At 38.7% G+C, this 20,598-nt stretch overlaps 3 protein-coding genes across 9 annotated transcripts in view; 1 reads left to right on the top strand and 2 right to left on the bottom strand.

Annotated features, from left to right (window-relative positions):
• The window catches only part of LOC117780794, a 21,252-nt gene extending 16,618 nt beyond the window's left edge, over positions 1-4,634 (top strand). Inside the window, exons 4-8 of the mRNA XM_034617455.1 lie at positions 1,101-1,254; positions 1,329-1,456; positions 1,749-1,896; positions 2,036-2,158; positions 2,221-4,634. Of these exons, the coding sequence (XP_034473346.1) occupies positions 1,101-1,254; positions 1,329-1,456; positions 1,749-1,896; positions 2,036-2,158; positions 2,221-3,650 (1,983 nt within the window). The 3' untranslated portion in view covers positions 3,651-4,634. The remainder of the gene's footprint in view (positions 1-1,100; positions 1,255-1,328; positions 1,457-1,748; positions 1,897-2,035; positions 2,159-2,220) is intronic.
• The window catches only part of LOC117780721 (farnesol dehydrogenase), a 25,659-nt gene extending 5,061 nt beyond the window's left edge, over positions 1-20,598 (bottom strand). For 2 of the 7 annotated variants that reach the window (XM_034617402.1, XM_034617410.1), the window contains exon 1: positions 8,556-8,563. The gene's annotated coding sequence lies outside the window, so the exon portion shown is untranslated. Of the gene's footprint in view, positions 1-4,266; positions 4,271-4,888; positions 4,897-5,745; positions 5,759-5,972; positions 5,986-8,555; positions 8,570-14,210; positions 14,214-15,761; positions 15,768-20,590 lie in introns of those variants that run through there. The other 5 variants (XM_034617380.1, XM_034617388.1, XM_034617394.1 and 2 more) reach the window with 5 other exon arrangements.
• On the bottom strand, positions 5,979-13,674 carry LOC117780697 (the record flags this gene model as incomplete). The annotated part of the gene is made up of 3 exons (XM_034617328.1): positions 5,979-8,225; positions 9,179-9,473; positions 13,555-13,674. Coding segments are annotated over 3 exons (2,034 nt in total), but the record flags the coding sequence as incomplete, so codon positions are not given.

Raw genomic sequence — 20,598 nt, 5'->3', positions numbered from 1 at the left:
GTTAATTAGAAATTATAACGGTTTACACATCGTTGTCAGCATCTCAGCCAAGAGATCTACATGTGAAAATTGAGGATCATGAGATGATGAAGTTGAAACGTTTCGCTTTAAGTATAATTCAAGTAAGTCCAAGTTGTTTCCAAACGAAAAGCTTTAATTACATTTTGGTAACTGGGTATGTAGTGTAGACTCATACAGATGTCTTCTTTTCAAATGCTTCGCTAGTATTCTTTCCGAGTATTTGTATTAGAATCCTTTGACCTCTGGTTTTTAGGCTTTAATAAAAAGAATAGTGGGACTTGTGAAACTGATCCGCAGACAAACTTAAAGTCTGAACAAAGTGACCGTTCTCTTGAAAAAAATAAATATTTTCTAAAATAAATAAGAACAACAAGAAGAGTCTCGCAAAACACGAAACTCGGATATTGGAAGCAAGCTGGGAGGATCAAAAGGATAGATAGGTTAATTTTTAATAGCCTATTTCCACGACAGCACATTTGGCTCATTCGACGCCATTTTCATCATTTGGTTCAAATGTGGACTTCATTTCAGTACAAAATCCGAATGATCATTTTGGCTCATTCATTATGAATGAGCCGATTTTTTGTCATTTGACCCTGTGAATTTCAGTATTTTTTTATCGAACATGCGATGTTTATCGATAAACTCGTAAAAAAAAGCAATTATCACCTTAACCAGCTGTTCTAATCAATAAAATCGGTAGGCATTAAATTTGCGCCAATTATAATATCATAATAAATAATAAAATGTTGTTATTGGCTGCTTTTTATAATTTGTGCACAGAAGCCGAACAGCTGCTTTGCTTTAAGTGTCTTAACAGTTTCACATTTGGTCGTGGAAAGCCAAATATGAGGCACATTCAAATGTGAGCAAATGTGGCAAATGTGAGTGGTCGTGGAAATAGCCTATAAGACTTGGTTCCTAAGATATTCAATATATTATTATACATTAAGCGACATTATTAGCTACATTTAAGTGTAATATTAAAAAATGTCCTTAGGTCTTTAATTTTTCTTAATCTCTCTTATTTGCAACCTGTCTAATTTGAATTTACAAAAAAATCATCTTTCTACTTGCAGTTTAGTTTAGTCATAGCTGGTAATGAACTGTGGCCCATGGAGCGGCCCGATGGTATGCCAAACATAGTTTCACTTGAGGTCATGTGTGGTAAGGATCACATGGATGTGCATTTGACCTTCTCCCATCCCTTTGAGGGCATTGTGAGCTCCAAAGGTGCGTTAATCAATCATTTGTCTGACTTCAAACGTAGTATAGTATGTAATTAATGAATGTCATAAAATCCTTAGGACAACACAGTGATCCGCGTTGTGTGTATGTGCCACCATCGACGGGCAAGACGTTCTTCTCATTCCGCATCTCGTACTCCCGCTGCGGCACCAAACCGGATCTAAATGGCCAGTTCTACGAGAATACGGTAAGTGGAATGACTGATGCTGATGCATGTAATGGTTAACTTAAACAAAAAGCCAATATGAGTGGGTCAAGTGATCAGTGATCAGTGATCAGTGATCGTTGCATCGTTGATTGGTAGGATCAGGGCATGTTGATCGCATGAGAAGAGTTATGTATAGTAAATTAAAGGAAATGGAGAAACGATCACCGATCGCTTTCCCACATTCACCTGCTCGAGGCCATTTCACTTGGGCCATTTACTTAAGCCTGAACCGCTAACCGCTCACCGTCAATGGTACATATTGAAACCGCAGGTAGTCGTGCAGTATGACAAGGATCTGCTGGAGGTCTGGGACGAGGCAAAGCGATTGCGCTGTGAATGGTTCAACGACTATGAGAAGACCGCCTCCAAGCCGCCGATGGTAATTGCCGATTTGGATGTAATACAACTCGACTTTCGCGGTAAGTATGACTGCTTGGGCCAGCAAATAGGTTGAAAGAGAAGCCCTTGGCCTTTTCTTTCTTTTTTTTTTTTTTTTTTTTTTTGAAATCTTTTCAATTATTCGACCGCCAAATAACGTTTGCTTTTGAAACCCGTCAGGCGACAATGTTGATTGCTGGATGGAGATACAGCATGGCAAGGGACCCTGGGCACCGCCAGTGAGTGGCATTGTGCCACTAGGATCCACACTCACCCTGGTTGTGGCCATCAATGACTATCGTGGTGAGTGATCTCTTTCCCCATAACCTCCATTCAGATCATCTAAACATTTTATCTGTCTGCAGGTGAATTCGATATGCGGGTCAAGTCGTGTGTGGCATCGGATGGATCGGGCCATGTCATCAATCTGTCCGATGAATTTGGCTGTGTGCTGAGACCCAAGATGATATCCCGATTCCTCAAGGCACGCGCTCCCGATGAGCGTGCCACGGTCATAACGTATGCCTTCTTCCACGCCTTCAAGTTCCCGGATGCCCTCAGTGTGCACATCAAATGCAAGGTGGAGATCTGTCGTCATGGCTGCTTGGATCACTGCCAGAATACGGCTGGTGGAGATGGTGCGGGTCTGTCCATTGGCAGTGCCAATGAGCGCAAGGATGTCCACATGACCGACACTGTCGGCAGCAGCAGCAATGATCTTCTCCGAGATTTGGCCCTACCGCCGGCATCGATGGGACATGGACCGCAGTCGGGACAACATGGTATTGGCAACATGGGCATGGGCAACATGGGCATGGCCAACATGGGAATGGGTATGGGTCTGGAACATGACATCTTCTACGAGGACATCATACACGATCATAAGCAAACCATGGGCGGTGCTGGAGGCGGAGATCAGTACGAGGAAAAGAGCGTCAATCTGCAGCCGCGTCCGGTGCACGAGAATCCCGATGAGGAGGCTGATCTATCCGATCTCTTTGGCGATGATGATCTTGAAGACATGGATAGCGAGGGCGAGCGTTATTTGGGCCTGAAGAAAAGCGGTAAATTCCCACATGGTCCACGACAATTGGAGGCACAAAAGCGCATGGGTGTGCCCATGGCTGGACCACGCTCGCTGGAGCCCAAATCGGATATGGATGATGTGCCACGTCCAGTTTACCGGCCACAGGCGGAGGCACTGAAAAAGTCGCGAGAGGATCACATTGATCTGGATGAGCCAACAGCCAACAGCTCCGATGCGGACGACACAAGAAAGTCTTCATCATCATCATCATCCTCATCATCATCCACGCAAGCGCCGACGCGACGCCGACGTCGTTCTTTGGTCATATCCGATCGTAAGGTGCGCAGTGCGGATGTTGGAGTCAGCGGTCTCTACGATGTCATCTCCGAGGCGGATCTGGCCTTTTCGCCCGATTCCAAACAGGAAGCGGTCACCGTATTTCAGGGCAAAATCAGCGAGGAGGTCGTCTATGGCATCTGCATGCCCGTGCCCGGTTTCAGCATACTCTTCATTGTGGTCATCTCGGCGACAATTGTCTCGGCGCTCATCGCTGGATCGCTGCTCTATCGCTATCAGCTGCAGAAGGAGGCGCTCGAGAAGCAGACGCCCATGCCAGTGCCTGGTACACTCGCCTCCTGGATGACGTTGCGACTCTTTCGCATGCGACACCTGCAACAGCAACAGCAGCAACAACAACAACAGCAGCGACAGCCGCAACAACCGCAACAAACTCCCAGTACTGTGACTGGTCATGAAACGGTGCAGTGATCGACGAATTCACTGACTCCTTCTCCCAACTCTCCACTCTCCACTCTCCTCATCCCTAACTGCAACATTCCATGCGTTCTTTGTTTTTTTTTTAATTTGATTTGTTTAATTGTTGGTTGTGCAGAAGTCGAATTAGCAGAGCAACTGGAACAACTACAAGAGAATATATCCAACTGACTGGCAAGTTATACTTGCACCTCTTCCACTTCGTAAAGAAAACAACAAAAAAAAGAAGAAAATATTGTAAAAGAAATGCAAATGCAGCAAAAGTCGAATGGCATTCGTTAGTTTCTGAACTCGTTAGTTATTTCTCTCGTCAGCTACGCGGGCAACATGGCAATACTTGGAGGCAATTAGTGGGTCGTATAACATGCCCAACTCTGTTCCGGTAGAGAGATGCGTTGGATGTCCCGGTCCACAATTTGGTGCTGAATATTAATTATTTATTTATTTATGATTATACACGTAATGATTATTACCTACGAACCTTTTTTTTTTTTTGTTTTGCTTCTGGGTGTATTTAGTCGTTATAAGACTCTATCGAAATACACATTCAAATAGAGATGATCCGGTATTCATACATACAACAGCGCACATGACTAACGTTAGGGATAACTTAACTTATTTACTTAATCTATAGGAACTTATCTTAAGCGGCGGCTCACATGGATATCTAAAATTGTTATTAGGAAATCTTGAATTAAAAATTTTAAAAACTTACTCGTAAAGTCATTCGGATGCGGCGATTAGCAAATTTTAAGTGAAATTTTTAGTTAAATTATATCTAAATTCGGATAGGTCAGATATATGGCTTTTACTCTTATTTATTTGGCAATTCCTTTGAAGAAAATACATTTCTTAACATTTCACCAGATTTCTGATCTATGTGAATTTAGATTTATGTACTTACTTACCACATACTAATATATCTAGTAAATTGTCGTTAAAATGGAATGGAATGGATACAAAAAAACAAAAAAAAAAAAACAAAACAAAGCAAAAACACAACAAATGCAAATCGGTTGTCAAGGCCAAATAATTTATACAATTTTATATAATTTTTTTTTATACTCGTAAAGCTAAAGAAATACAAAAACAAATCACTGCAAATTGTAATGAAATGAAAGCAAAAATAAAATAAATATTTAAAGTTAAGAATAAATATACAAAAATGATAAATGAATGGTTTTTTAATTGACATAGTTGGAAATACAATCAATCAAATAAAATAATTCAACTTTAAATATTTTCAATTCACTCATTAGATTGAACAGCTGAATAAATAATGTGTAAGCTCTAACTTTACTCAAAAGTTCATTTATTTCTTGGTGGAATAAACACGTATTAAATCAATTAAAAAAATAAAACAAACATTTTATAATGATTGTTTTTTGTTAAAGTTAACATCATATGTTAACTATTGTCTTTTATACTAAATGTTTGGACTTCAATCATTTCAAGTTATACAGTTAGTCAATTGTTTAATTTCTTCCCAAATTTTTTATTATTAGTATACATCACTTCTAATTGAATTAAGTTTGTAAATATATTTGCTAGTGAATTTATTGATGTTTCGATCGGATACTCCAACAGAAAAAGTATATAAAAAAGTATAGCATACATTACGGCTGTTGGCGTTATATTTTTCTTGGGCTGCCACCTTATTTTTATTTGTTGATAGATCCAATAATAGTCTTTTTACACTGAGACCGGTATGACAACGTAACAAAAATAAACCTATATAAAGCCAGTTAGCTTGTCAGCTAGGTTCAAAATATTTAATGCAGGTAAAAAAAAAATAATGAAAAGTCTTGTATAATTTTCGTTTATTTATTCGCTCATACATAAGTACAATGTAGCTAATTTTATGTGTGTTTCATACATTTCGTAAATAAATAGATTATATTTTGATATTTTGTTATGTGAGTACTCATGTTCTCATACTTGTTTATGTACCTTAATTTCAAGGGTCAAGTCTCCAACATATTGTTATTATTATCGATTAATTGAACACGTTCTTGTCTTAAATTTTTTCCTCTAATTGCAGGAATTACAATAATAGAAAAAAAAAAAACAAAAAAAAATATAAATAAACAAATAAATATATACTCGTAATAAATAATAGATGGAGTTCGGGATAGTTACTAGTTGGTAAATAAATAAATAAATAAATATAAATAAGATGCGCTCCATTAGAAATGTAACTATTAAAAATAACAAGGCGCTTCAAGGATCAAAAGATCAAAGGATCGAAGGATCAAAGAATCGAATCGAATCGAATTGGCTAGAAGCAGAACGGAGCTTAGACTAAGATTAAAGCACTTAAAATATTTAGTGACTAATTGAAACATATGCATAACTAATGCATGCATATATGTAAGTATAATGTTATATATTTAAGAGAGTCTAAAGAGAGTGCTGCAAGAAAGCGTGAGAGAGAGATAGATGGAGAGAGGAAACGATAGAAAGTGCAAGTGTGAGTAGATTCTTACCAGTTGCATGGAAAAGATAGCAACGGCGCTGCCAGATTGGTAGCTGTATAACAGCGACAGAGCTGCCAGATTGGTCAATTCGTTTTAACTGTAATAGCATTGGCTTAGCACCGATTTAATGTAGAAACTAGACTTAAACTAAAATGCTTTAACTGATTTCGTTAATTCTTTCAAGTATGACTGCCACCATGAGAGAGTGAGAGAGAGAGAGAGAAAGAGTGTGAGTGAGTGATTGAGAGAGTGCAAGTGTGTGAGTGTTAGAAACCCAGTGAACGGCATGAACTACATAATTAAATAAATAATTTGTGTCAAAAATTAAACTAATGAATAGCAATTAGCGATACGATTGGAAAACTTCATTGTCTAACCTAACAAGAATGGAGACAAGGGGGGGCAAGAGATAGGAAATGGGAGATAAGAGATTAGAGATGGGAATCATGCTAATATCTGATTGGATGTTGAGCTCATGAGAGCGCCCGCTTCTTGGAGAGAGTGCCCGGCAGCGCATCGGACGGCGCGGGCAGATGGATGACGGGAAGTGTGGCGTTTGCCAGTTGCGGATTCGTGAAGGCGACGGCACGCTCCTTGGCGGCAAACGAGGAGAATGGCCTAAGGCGTACATAGAGCACGGCGGACATCAGGCAGGATGTGACGAGTATGCCCAGCAGCACAATAAGCGTTATGGCAAATCCTGGCGTTGTCATGCAGATGAGTCCCTCCTCGCGAACGGGGAATACCATGGTCTGGGGCGATGTGTTGCCAATGTTGCCGATGTTGTTGCCAATGTTGCTACCATTGGCACCATTACCGCCGGCCGGGTCGTCAATGGCAAAGGTCAGATCACCGGAAGACACAACCTTAATGATCCGATTGAGACCCACTTGCTCTGTGGGCGTTGTAACGGCACGTGCCCGCCGCTGAACCCGTCGCTCGTCGCGTCTTTTGCCAATGGCACTGGCCACATGATACGCATCCACATGGAGCTGGGGTGGCGGTCCGTACTGGGACTCGGGTCCGACCTGCAGATGGTGAACATCCTGTAGATTTGTCTCGGCGCTGCATTGATCGGGGCAATGGTAGCGACAGATCTGTATGGTGCACTGGAAATGCACCTCCATCGAGTCGGGGAACTTGAAGGCCTGGAAGTGAGCATACGACAGCACCGAGGCGGATGCCCCAAAGTTCTTGATCTTGGTGAAGCGGGACATTAGCTTGGGTCGAGTGACGCAGCCACGCTGATCCACCAGCTGGATGGGAGCACGCTTTCCATCGTGAGCGACACAGTTTCGCACCAGCATATCGAACTTGGAGTCATCATCCTTGATGGCCAGCACCATGGTCATGGTTTGTCCAATTTTAACCAGACCGGATACTTCGGATGCCCATGGTCCCTTGCCCACCTGGATTTGCATCCAGCAGCCGACATTATCGCCAGCAAAATCAGCTCGCACCACATCCAGCATGTCCACGGGAAAGGGACGGAACGTGACGCTCTTCTCATACTGATCATGCCAGGTGCATCGAAGTTTTCGTGCCTGATCCCACACCTCCTGCACCTGCGGATCGTATTGGATGACAATGATGTTCTCAAAGTATGTGCCAGCACCGGCACCACCACCACCCGACTCGTGACCGTAACCCTGATTATAGTTATCCGTATTGCCCGCTGTTCCACACTCATGGAGTCCAATGTCAAAGCTCGCCGAGCTGCGACCCAAACCCGACGGCAAATGGACACAGTTCATGTTGCTGTAGTGTCCCTTGGAGAAGACGATGCCATTGAAGGGTTTATCGAACTGCACAAAGACCTTCATGCCGTTCTTTTCGCACTTCACATCCAGCGACACTATCTTGGGCATATCCTGGACGGGTGAGGCCCAGATCTCGTTGTTGCTGGATGCGCCCACACTCAAATCGGGCAACGATTGCAGTTGCACCTGTTGCACCTGCTGCTGCACCTGCGGTGGCGGTGGTGGTGGACGCTGAGCTGGTGGTGGTGGTCCCTTATAAAATTGTGCAGCTGGCGGCGGTGGTGGCCCAAAAGGTTGTCCAAAGCTCATCGGTATATTCTGATGATTGTTGCCTATGCAAAAAAAGAGAGAGATTATAAATTGAATACTACGTTTCTTCGTTGTATGGAGAACTTTTTTTTTATATTTGATATGAGAAAGTGTACAAAAAATTTCAAGTCTCAGAGTTAAATCCTTCACGTGCCGACAAGGTCCTGAAAATGTAACTTGTGATAAGCTCTGAAGCTACCATACCAAGCTCTGACTAATCATTGCAAAGCCCAAGCCGTATGAACTAGAAGGCTGAAATTTGTACACAACGTATCAAAGACTTTGATTGTTGCCTATGCAAAAAAAAAAAAGATTATATATTGAATACTACGTTTCTTCGTTGTATGGAGAACATATTTTTTTATATTTAATATAAGAACATGTACACAAAATTTCAAGTCTCAGAGTTAAGGTCCTGAAAATGTAACTTGTCATTTACTCTGAAGCTACCATACCAAGCTCTGACTAATCATTGCAAAGCCCAAACCGTATGAACTAGAAGGCTGAAATTTGTACACAACGTATCTAAGACTTTGATCTCCAAGTGCGTTAAAGTTTACACTTTGAGTGATTTGCTAGTGTAAAAATCTTTGTTTTATTTGTAGCTGTCTCAATCAAACTCATAGATTTTGTATTTTCTTGTTCTTAACTCCAACTAAATTTGGTCCAAATCTGATGATTATGTTTTTAGTAAGTATATAACTGCATTAGGAACAATTGGATTCAAATTAACTTAAAGCCTGAAAAACTTTTTCTCAACTAAACTTACACATTGTATAATTCTTTCAAAATTGGATTACTTTTGGATCTTAAATAGCTACCATATGAACAATCGGATGCAAATTTTTAGTATGGATCTTTTTTTAGAGACTTGAAATTTGTTGTACATTTTTCTAATATCGAATGTACAATTTTTGGGGATAAGACACAAGATATTTTGAAATTGAATAATTAAGTAATGCTAAGAGACACTTACTTCTAAGGCTCAGACCAAGTGGTGGAGCCGGTGGTGGTCCATTGTGTTGATAATGCACTTGCACCTTTGGAACCGATTGCTGTTGTTGTTGTTGTTGCTGTTGTTGTTGTTGTTGCTGCTGCTGTTGTTGTTGTTGCTGTTGTTGTTGTTGCTGCTGCTGTTGCTCCTGTTCCGATTCGAGCGCCATCTGGTCCACCTCATTGTCATGGTCGGAGATACCCAATGTGAGCTCATCATTGCCACCACCGGCGACCGCCTTCACCACCTCAACCTCATCCGCCCAGATCAAAACGAGCTGCAAAATGGATCGCACATAAAATGTAGTTGAAAAAGGCAAGAAAAAAACAAAAGAAGATGGAGATGAAGATGAAGGTGAAGAAAATAAGAGAGTAGCTCGCCTTAATAAGGTGCTGCCAAGAATCTAAACTAAGTACAATGGGAGCACAGACATGTCGCATGCCAATTGCCAACTGCCAGCGAATGGCGGATGCGACTTGTGATTCAATTGCATAAGGCAAAAAAAAAAAAAAAAAACAGAAAAAAACAGAAAAAGAAAAAGAAAAGAGAAAAAAAAGAATAAATAAAAGCAACGCAAAAGTGTAACAATTTCACTTTTTTGCCATCGCCAGCTTCAAGTGACCCAATTGCCTCATCCGAGATCCGCCTTTTCGACAACGATGTCAAGGCTAGAACCGGAGAGAGACAAAGCCGGAGCCGAAGCCAAAGCCAAAGCCAGAGCCAGCTGTCTGCTTATTGACAATCTCTTGCCAAGTAATTATATCTAATTATGCGCATTTAATCGATCAATTATGTCGATAATTATCGACAGTTTTAGAGACTGCATAATTTAAAACACGGATGAAACATAAATTGTATCCTATGTCTGACTTATTATTATTTATGCTACTTATGTATAAAAGCTAAAGTAATCTTATAACTCAAAGAAAACTTTATTCTATGGATAATTCGACTGTTTTGATCTATTGTAGCTAAATCTTTCACAAAAATTTCATTAAAGAGCAGAGATTTTCGTTTCAGTCTATTTCTGATTAAATATATTGAGATATATATCTTTTACAGAATTAAAAGTTATATAAAGAAAAGTGACATACGTTCCCAGAAGGTATTTGTATCTATTATAAAAAAATTTCGTGCTAGTTCTTTAAGAAGAAATACGTTCGTTTATAAGATTTTCAGACTGTATCTAGGAGTAATGCTTTCTTAAGAAAATAATACAAATGTTTAATAACATTACTTACTTAATTTTTTATTTAAATGGCAACTTTAAGGGAAAAAATTAATAAAAAAAAATAAAAGAATTTTACAATGAAGATGTCTACTCTTAATTAAAGAATTTTTGTGCCAGACGCATTTTTTAGATTAACATTTTTCCCACAAAGCTAAGAATTTCTTATCAATGCAACGATATATTAAAAAAGTATAGAGTATTGGTATGATGTGTACAAAATTTTAATAGATTTGCAGCCTCTGGTCTCTGAGATATATAGGAAATGTGGCTTAAGATTTGAATTGGTTGTAGTTAAATGAAGAGACAAGTGCACAAAGTAAGGTGAATATTTTGGCAGACACTGTGACTGCTGACTGGTGATTGAGACGGCTAACTGACCAGCTGGCCCAATGCCAAACTAAGTATTTTATTTGGCCAATCTGTGCCGCAGCCAAAACAACTTTCTCCCAGGCACAGTATCAGCATGAGCATGAGGATGTCACATAATCAGCGCGACTTGCATCGTCGTGGCATCCTGCGCCAATCCTGTTTAGGTAGAAAGTGATGTGCCCAGGCGGCAGACGACACACACACACACACACACACACACACACACACACACACACAGAGACTGGCACTAAGATAAATTGGCAAACGAGTTCCGAAAACAAATTCTAAAAATACTATAAAAAAAAAGCAAATTTGCATGCTACATTGGAAGTAGACGTGATTTGGAACGGCCAACGGGCGACGCTTCCAACAGGCCATGAATAACAACGAGACTGGAGACGAGACGCTAAGCTAAGAGCAAGGGAATGGGGGGATGGGCAGATGGGAGGTAGCAGGCGGAGCAGCGGCAGATGAGACAAGGTGAGCCGAGGCTTTGGTTTCATTTCGATTTTAGACTTTTTGATGTGCGCGTGATCCGGTTCCGCAATGCGAATAGAACGCGTTACCATTAAAGAGGAGAATCGATGGCCAAGGGAGGCGGGAAGGGGGAAGCGGAAAGGGGAAAGGGGGATGCAGAGTAGGGTGATGTGTGTTGGAGGTGTGGTGAACAGAAGTTGCTACAGCTCCTTAAGACTCGATGCAGCATTCATGTGAAATGTGTGCCAAGTTTTCCTTTTGCAGCATGCAACGTGCAACGTGCAGCGTGCAACGCGCAAATGCCGCAGTGAACAAATCGTGAGCGCTTGTTGCAAGCGGCAGCTGCTAATGCGACAACTAATGATGCGACAGCCAGCAGCCACAAGTTGCAGCCGGAGATGGAGACGGAACCAAAGCTAAAACTCCACCTGATGCCGGCTTTAGTTGTTGTTGTTGTTGTTGTCACTGTTGTTGTTGCTGCTGCTGTTGTTGTTGTTGCTGCTGCTCATCTTGACCTCGACCAATGCTAAAATTTCGAGTTGCTGTCTGGCACTGGAGTCTGAGTCTGGCTCAATGTTGCAGTTGCAAGCAGCGAGTCTGGCAGCGCACCAAATCGAGAGAAAGTAAACGCGAAAAAGCGTCGACAGCAGCAACAACGTCGACTGCGATGCCGCCAGCTTCTCTGACCAGAGAATGTGAATCTTTTTTCTTTTTTTCTCTTTGCAATTGGTTTTTTCTTTCGTTTTATTTTTTCTATCTCATTTTTTGGCAAGCAGACAAAAAAGCTGGGCAAGATCTGGTTGGGGGTCAAAGGTGAACCGAGTGAAGCTTTGTGAAAAAAAAAAAGGAAGAGTTTTGCAGCAGTTGCTGTTATTGTTGTCATTATTGGTATTGTTGTTGCCGTTGTTGTTGCCTTTGCTGTCGTGCAGCCAAGGAAAGGGAAATCATCTTCAAGCACATTGGAAAATTGTGTCATAGCTGAGGAACGTGAGACGCCCACATGCTAAGCCAAAAGAGACAGCTAATTGAAGACTTTCTAACAACGATTTGTGGCAATGACATTCTTTCTGACATGTCAAGACTCGTCAATCGTCAATCTTCAATAAATTATACTACTCAGCAACTATTGAGATGCAAAAAATTATTTTATCAACTGATAAAATGGAAAGATCTTAAAAATATTTGCATGAAAAGGAGGAAAATGTGTTTAAAAAAAGTAATTTTTAGCAAGTTTCAAAAAATCATAAAAAAATGTTTGCAGTGACTATTAGAATTGTTTGAAGAAGCTTTTGCATCAAAACATTATTTGTGGAAGCCCTAGCAAAAAAGGCAAATAAATAGTATTTCCCCAAATTCAAAATTTTCAATGGCTACTTAATGGATTAAGAAAAGTTTTGTATCATTCAAACGACATTTTGAGGACCTTTCCATTGATGCCAAAATGTAAATGAACGAACTTTAAATAGCGAGTAGATTTAATTTTAGTTTTGTGTAAATACTTTTGACTTTTGACAGAAATAAAGGGAATTACAATCATATTATTTTATATTATTGCCATTTCCGTTTAAAGTTTTAATATTTTTTCAGTACCTGGATTTATTTTATCATTACAAATTATTTATGTCTCTTCAAATTTCCTAAATTTAAAATGTTTAATGATCTTAAATGATATAGAAGAATATTCCATAGTAGTGTACTTGTGCCACATAAATTAGTTTAAAATAACAAACAAACAGAACTCAGAGATTTAAAGATTTAGAGAATTAAGGTGTATATTTTGTTGAAATTCAATAATTTTCCCTGTTTCCCATTTTGATAAATTTTAAACTGTTAAAACAAGAAATTAAATTATGTCATGAATTCTGAATCCATTAACATAAGGTTCGCTATGAATAAATCATTATTATATACATTTTATAGTTTATTATACATAAATCATTATCTTAAAAGAGATACTTTTAAAAGTTGATAATTTTTCAATTAAATAATATGTAAGGCTAATATTGGATAGATTTAATCTATGCTATCTAGTAGTAAGTATGTAAAGTAATCACGGTTGTTAATTCTTTAGCGGATTATGATTTGTGTGATTGCATTTCGCGAAAGCTCTTTCACTTGTGCCTATCGATTGTTATCGAATTGACGAGTTGCAAAATTAAGCTTAAATTAAATTTAATTACATGTGCGAGTGTGTAAAGATGAAAAGCTTAAGCTGCTAAGTTGTTAAGCTGTTAGATTGTTAGGTTGTTTGGTTGTTTGGTTGTTTGGTTGTTTGTCTCACCTGCAGTGAAAGGAAAGCAACGATAAGCGGCAGCCAAATCTGTTTGATCCCAAGACGATGACGATGGCGATGACTTTGGCAACGCAATTGTTGCTGTTGTTGCTGTTGTGGTTGTGGTTGTTGTTTAATATTTGGCTGATGTTGTTGTTGTTGTGGTTGTTGCTGCTGTTTATGCATTTGCTGCGAGTGTTGCTGTTGTCGTTGCATGTTGTTGCTGTTGCTCTTGCTGCTGCTGCTGCAATTGTCGTCGTTGTCAATGTATGTATAAAATGCAATTAATGTATTGCTCCTGTTGTTGTTGTTGTCATGTGCACGCTTTTGTTGTTACCTGCAATAGTTTGTTGTTGGAAAAGCAAATGAATTGTGGCAAATAGAAGCTGAACTTGGTTGAATGGTCAGAAGCAACAGCAACAGCAAAAGAAACAGAAGAAGAAGATAAAGATAAAGTTGAAACACTAGAAAGTGTTGGCTTTGTTGCTTTTACATACACTCAAATAGTGATTATTATTTATTATTAATATTGTTGCTGTTGTTGTTAGCATGATTATTTATTGTTGTCGTTTTCGCTTTCAGGTGTGTCCGGTTTCTATTTGTGTATCTGTCTGTTAATTATAATTTATTGGTAATTTTGCAGTTAAAATGCTTGGCTAATTGACTGACTGCCTGATTGACTGATTGACTGATTGAACCGTTCAACTGATTGATTTGACAGTGCTTTTTAGCTGCCCTTTCAATCCACCCATGCAAATTGAAGAAGTTGAGCAATTGAAACAACATCAACATCAACAACAACAAGTGACAGTGGCAACAATATAAAGAATAAGAAGAAGAAAACAAAGCACTTTAATGACAACTCATTCACCTGTTGACGAGGTGTTGGTAGGTGAAATGTGTTAATAGGTTCCATAAGCAAAGTGGGTCAACGTCAACATGCCCAAGACAAATATCAAGTTGAGCAATTATCTAGAAGACTGCAGACTGCAGACTGTAGACTGTAGACTGTTGACCGTTTACTTGCAATAGGACAAGAACAAGTGACAGAATTGGCCAAGACAAGGGATGGCCCAGAGGGAAACAGATACACTTGCAGTTGGAGTAAAGTAAAAGAAATGAAAACAATCGAAAAAAAAATTAAGTATATTTTTGAAGAATATTTGTCATAATGACAAATGGTTACTTTGTTCAATTGTTATAAGTTAATGATGTAAAACAACTCGATACAGCGATATATTGTTTTTTTGCCGAACCTATATATAGATATATATGCATATTTTTTGTGCAAAAACTGCTTAATTGATTTCTAAACATCACTATGTCATTTAAAAATTTGCATGTAGAAGATATTACATGTATAAAAACCAAGATCGATTTTTCCATCACTATTATAAATAATAATATCGAAAATTAAATAGAGAAAAGCAATTATGAAATTGGTTTCTGTTAAGAACAAGAATTCAGAATAAGAAACCAATTAAAAGTATAGTATAGCTTATAAGACATGACAACTATACCGTCCCACTAGTCTCTAAAATATTTATTTCCATTAGGGTGGTAAATAATTATCAAATAATCTGTGGTTTTCTTTTTGATTACCAAATAGGGCACAAATTATCGTTTTTTATAATTTAAATAAAAACAATGTTTCTAAGTCAAAAAAAAATACACTTTATTTAATAAAAACAGAGTTTGTTTTTGAAACTTCGCTTTGTTTGAAACTTCGATAGTAATTGAAAGTTAATAAGCCAATAATCGATGATGATCGTTTGGTTATATCAACCTAATGATCTACAGTTGTTTGGAGTCAGTTATTGGAGTCATATGAGAATCAGGCAGGGCTAATTACTATCAATAAGTGGAGTAAATGGAGTAGTCAGCCCAGTGCTGAGTAACTGCATCTATTCATCCACCCAGTGGCCCCAATTGTGGCTTAGTGGTGGCTTCTAGCGGCACTTACCTTCGCTTCGGACCAATTCCGAGAGCACCGCAATTCCAATTTTGATGCAATGCTGACAAACAGGATGTGTGTTCGTTGTGACTTTCGAAAGCAGTTGCTGTTCGTTGTTGTTGTTTGTTCGTTGTTCGTTGTTTGCTGTTCGTTGTTTGTTGTTCGTTGTGGATTGTTTGTTGACAATGCGATTGAAGTTCAGGTTGCACCCGGTGGCAATTAACGACGTGCAGCGGCGTTGCACCCGGATAGACACAACAACAATATTTAAATATTCACACAGAAAATACTAACAAAAATACCACAAAAAAATGCAAAAAAAAAAATAAAAAATTATGCCAACACGGAAAAAGGACTCTTGTTGAGACACACACTCGCGCGCACACACACACACACACACACAACAAAAAGTTTATGCAACTTGCACTTGGCCAATACAAAAGTTTGGCTTATATTTTGTTTTGGTTTGTTGTTGTATTCTTTTTTTTGTTATTTGTAATTTGATATTTGTTTGTTTAGTGTGGGTTTTTTTATTATTATTTTTTTTTTTTTGTTGATTACAAGTATTACAATAGACTGTTGTTGAGTTGAAGGCGATTTGCAGCACGAAGCAAGCGAAGTGGTTGAAAACGCGTCTGGTCCGCGCCGTGGGTAAGCGCCGAATGCTGCATCCACCTGCTTTCTCGTAGCGAAACACTTCGCATGCGCAACGGCGGCGACGACCACGAGGCAAGCAGCGCTGCCGCCGTCGATGTTGTTGCTGCCGCTGCTGCTGCTGCTGCTGTCGACGGCGAAATTTCTTCTTTTCATTGATAGGCAGCAATAAGTGAGACACTCGGAGACACGAATACAAATACGGTAAGTGTTGCTTCGGCTAACGTTAACCGGGTATCGGTATCGGTATCGTTTTCGGGTATCGGTAAGACGACTGCAACAACAACGGCAACGGCGACGGCAACTGCAATTGTGGCTCTGACTGTGGCATGCGTTTGTGGCGCGCTTTGGTTTCCCCATTCGTCTGTTTGTTTACACTGGGCAAACGGCAACTTTCAGTTGCAATGCAGACGCAACAAATGCGACAAAACATCCTCAAACTGTTAGCACTTTCTATACCACTGCACCACTGACCGCTTGCCACCAACGCGTTGCAACGTCAACACCAGATGCCACACACGTATTCTCTTCTTGCTTCTATTTTTATTTGCTTTTTTGTTCATTGGCCCATTGAGGATCGATCAAGTTCAGAGCAAGCCATTAGCTTGTGGGCGTCTAAGCGCATTCAAAAAAGAGGGCATGGTTTTGCTGGAATGATGTACCTAGACTAGACCCTAATGTCAGCTACAACAACAACTGTTGCCGCCTCTCATTATTCTTCTGCGTCTGCAGTTGCTGCTCTTCTTTTCTTCTTCTTTTTATTTTTTTTTTTTATTCATGGCATCGTCGTAATGTTTAATCGATTGTTCCACTTTTCCATAAAATATTTTTGCCAAGTGCCTTCGCATTTGGTTTGCTTTGGTCAGTCAGCGACAATGGCGATGACGCTGTAGACCCCCCACCCCCTTTCCCCCTTACTTTGTCTTCCCTGTCTTTGCACCCGCTGCACTTGCTCTGGTTGCGTTGCTGCACACTGACACCATAGATATTTTGAAAGGTTTTTAAGAGATTTACAAAAAAAAAAAAAAATTTAAGAAGTAAGCAATTAAAGTTAAGACATACTACAATTAAATTGGAAATTAATAATAATTAAAAAGTACTTAAGAAATGTTTAGCAACTATTATTTAAGTTCGTTCTTAGCATTCTTTATTTTTTCTACTTTTTATCTTTGTACTGATAGCATGAGTAATGTTCAAATTAAGTAAATAAATAAAACAAAATAAAATTAATAAATAATAGAAATTCTTATTTTTTGTATAGATCAAGGCTGCAAACCTTCAACGTTTTTGAAAAGACTTGACTCAATTTTATGCAACACAATTTTGTCAAGTATTTTACTCTTTTTATAATTTTCGAAGCCTTTAACCTTTTTTTTTATTAAAAAGATTTTTATTTATTTTATCGACTGTTACAATCAAAACTTTATATAACAAAATAAATGCAATTTACTAAAATAAAAAAAAGTATGAAATTTATAGAATTATTTATTTCAGTCGTGATTTTCAATTCATTGATATTATTTAGCACATGTGCTTTCATTAATTTAAAATTTTAATTTTACAATTTATTAAGTACATTTTAAATTTAATTATATTTATTTAAAAATTCAATTTATAAGTTTACATTTTTAATGTAAATTTTAACTTTTTAATTTTGAATTTATTTAAAGTGCACAACATAATATAGCAATTATCTACTGAGTAAGAGAAATATGAGATAAAAACGTATTAAAAAATTAAGTCAGTTTCCAGCTTTGAACATCCTGCACTGATAAAAAAAAAATTCTGAAATCAAGATTTTGGTCTCAAAACAAAGAATTTGGTCAAAAAAATGCGTCGGGAACATAAAAATTCTTAAATTAAGAAGTAAGATCCAGTTCTTTTTTAAAAACTAAATGTTCTCAAAATTAAAATCAAAATTTAAAAAATTTAAATAAATTGAAAAAATTTTAATTATTTTTTTAATTTATAATTCTTTTTTTATGTTTCGACTTTTAAATTTTTTTTTTTTTTAGTGTAGGTAGGCTGAAATTTGTTAAAGCATACATTTAATAAAAATATTGCAATGCATGATGTTAAAAGGCTTAAAAGCGAAATTGTGAACATTTGTGTAAAGTAGAAGTACTTGCACCACTGTGCATGGGTGAGTAGCGATTTCATCGCCATTTCAAGTCCAGTTGGCAGTTGGTAGTTGGTAGTTGGCAGATTTAGGAGCAGTGCCTCGATTCCTGTTTGCTAAATATGACCAAAATGACTTGTCTCGAAATTGGAGTAATTTCATCGCATCTTTCAGGCTGGCCATAAGCTGGTTACCAATCGACTGTTGGCCTACCACTTGGTTCCGCCTGAAATTGGCCATTTGAGCCAGTCTCCGTTGTTGTTGTTATTGTTACTGTTGCCGTCGTTGTCGTTGTTGCTGTCGTTGTCGTTGTTGCTGTCGTTGTCGGTGTCGTTGTCTATCGACGCACATTAAGTAACACGCGGACGCGACTTACGCTGGGGTTGAGTCGCGCCACAAAGTCTGCCAGTTGGTTGATCAATTATTTGCTGATCTGCTTTGCATGATCATTGATCCAATGCCAACGCGCTTAGTTCGAGATTGCTAGGCGCTCCATTAAGCTCCAGCTTCGCAGCTGCCAAGCTCAAATATCAAAGACAACCCGCCACTGAGGACAAGGCAAGGGCCAGACCAGGGGCCAAGGGGCAAGTGGCAAGTGGCAAGGGCTGTGGTTGTGTTTGTGGCAGTGTTGTTGCTGCCGCTTAATAGCTGGGCGCACGCCGCGCGCATCTTAAGTAAACGCTGCTCCCCCTTTACCACTTAACCCCTCCCTCCCCACCCCACCCCTCACCACACGCTGCCCGCCGTTGTCTCTCTGCTCAGATGTCTTATTAAAAGTATCTTGTTACTTTCACCGACCGCAGACTTGAATTGCGCTTCAATTTCACACACATGGACTCTGCGCAGATAGAAAGAGATAGCGAGAGACAGAGAGACAGAGAGAGAGGAAGAAGAGGAGAGGGGTCCAATCGGAGGGGTCTTGGGACAGTTGGTCAGTCGATTCAAACCAAATTTGGTGCTGCGCTGCCCCAAGCGAAGGTCTCTCCGATTGTCGTCAACTTCATCATCTTTCATCTGCCGGCCGGCGATAGCGAGACAGAGAGACAGAAAGAGAGAGAGAGAGAGAGAGAGAGAGAGAGAGAGAAAAAAAGAAAAGTCAGGTTAATTATACATAGGTATTTTCAATGGCACAGAAGCAGGAAGTACATGGCATTATTAAATAATACTCATCTAATCTTAGTAAATCAAATTCCATTTGAAAGTATTAAGTTTATATAATCACTAACCTAAAAAAAAACATTAAATTAAGTTGGGAATTATAAAGAGAAACTAATATCTTGTTAGAGATTAATTAGAGCACCATATGAGACTTTTAAGTACTGTGAGATCTCAGCTAGTTGAAGATCAATACAATTAGGGTATTCACAAAACTTGTATTTACGTAAATTTAGTAGAGAAAATAATGAACAGCCCTTGAGGTGAGTTTAAAAAATGATATAATAATTTCAGCTCGCTTAGCCACAGACACTTTAAGCAAATGCTCCTGATGGCAAAAAAAAAAAAACATAAGTAACATAACAAAGCCCTAAAAAATACCAAAAGTGCTAAATATCGAATAAAATATCGTATATGTGTGTCATGTTAATAACATCTGTTAAGTTTTACACTTCGTTTAACTATGTTATGCAAATTTTTTCAGTACAAATTATTGTTGTCAAATTTAGTAAATTTACACAAGTAAGCTGGAATCAGTTTCAAAATTATTTGGAGTCTTTAATATGTCATTTTGATTGTTCTTTTTTATGACAAATGAACATACACATTAAGTTGTTTAATTTAATATACTGGAATACTCCGAAAAATTAAATATCTCAAAGTTCTGTGTCATCTACTGTTTGGTTTCAGAGATATGCAAATCAGTTTGATTCAAAATCTCTAAATATTTCCCCTGATATACTTTAATGCATAATAACAAAAGAAAATCTAAATAAATGCAAATTGTAATTGTAATAAAAATGATTGTTGTGCTGCATCATTTGTGATTCACATGACGATCGTTTCGATTGGTCTGAAGATGAGATTTATTTGCTGTTGCTGTTGGATTGATGGCTTCATTTACATGGCCAGAGTCCCACAGTGGCGACGCCCTCGGCCACGCCCTCGCGATGGCCAAAGACCAACATAACAATATAACAACATAACAACATATACACGTATATAGATAGTAAAGTCAGAGGCATCGCCCAGTAAATCCTCTTTGCACGTTGCCAGTTTCTAGCCAGCTATTTGGGTCGCTCTCACAATTTATTAGTTTAGTTTTCATTGCATTGACACTCCATCATCGAGTGGCTTGTCGTTTGTCATCTGCCGCATTCAACGTTGTTGT

The sequence above is a fragment of the Drosophila innubila genome, chromosome X (genome assembly GCF_004354385.1).
Source record: "Drosophila innubila isolate TH190305 chromosome X, UK_Dinn_1.0, whole genome shotgun sequence".
Taxonomy (NCBI): domain Eukaryota; kingdom Metazoa; phylum Arthropoda; class Insecta; order Diptera; family Drosophilidae; genus Drosophila; species Drosophila innubila.
Note: the sequence above shows the minus strand (reverse complement) of the source record. Positions and strands in the feature narration are given on the sequence as shown.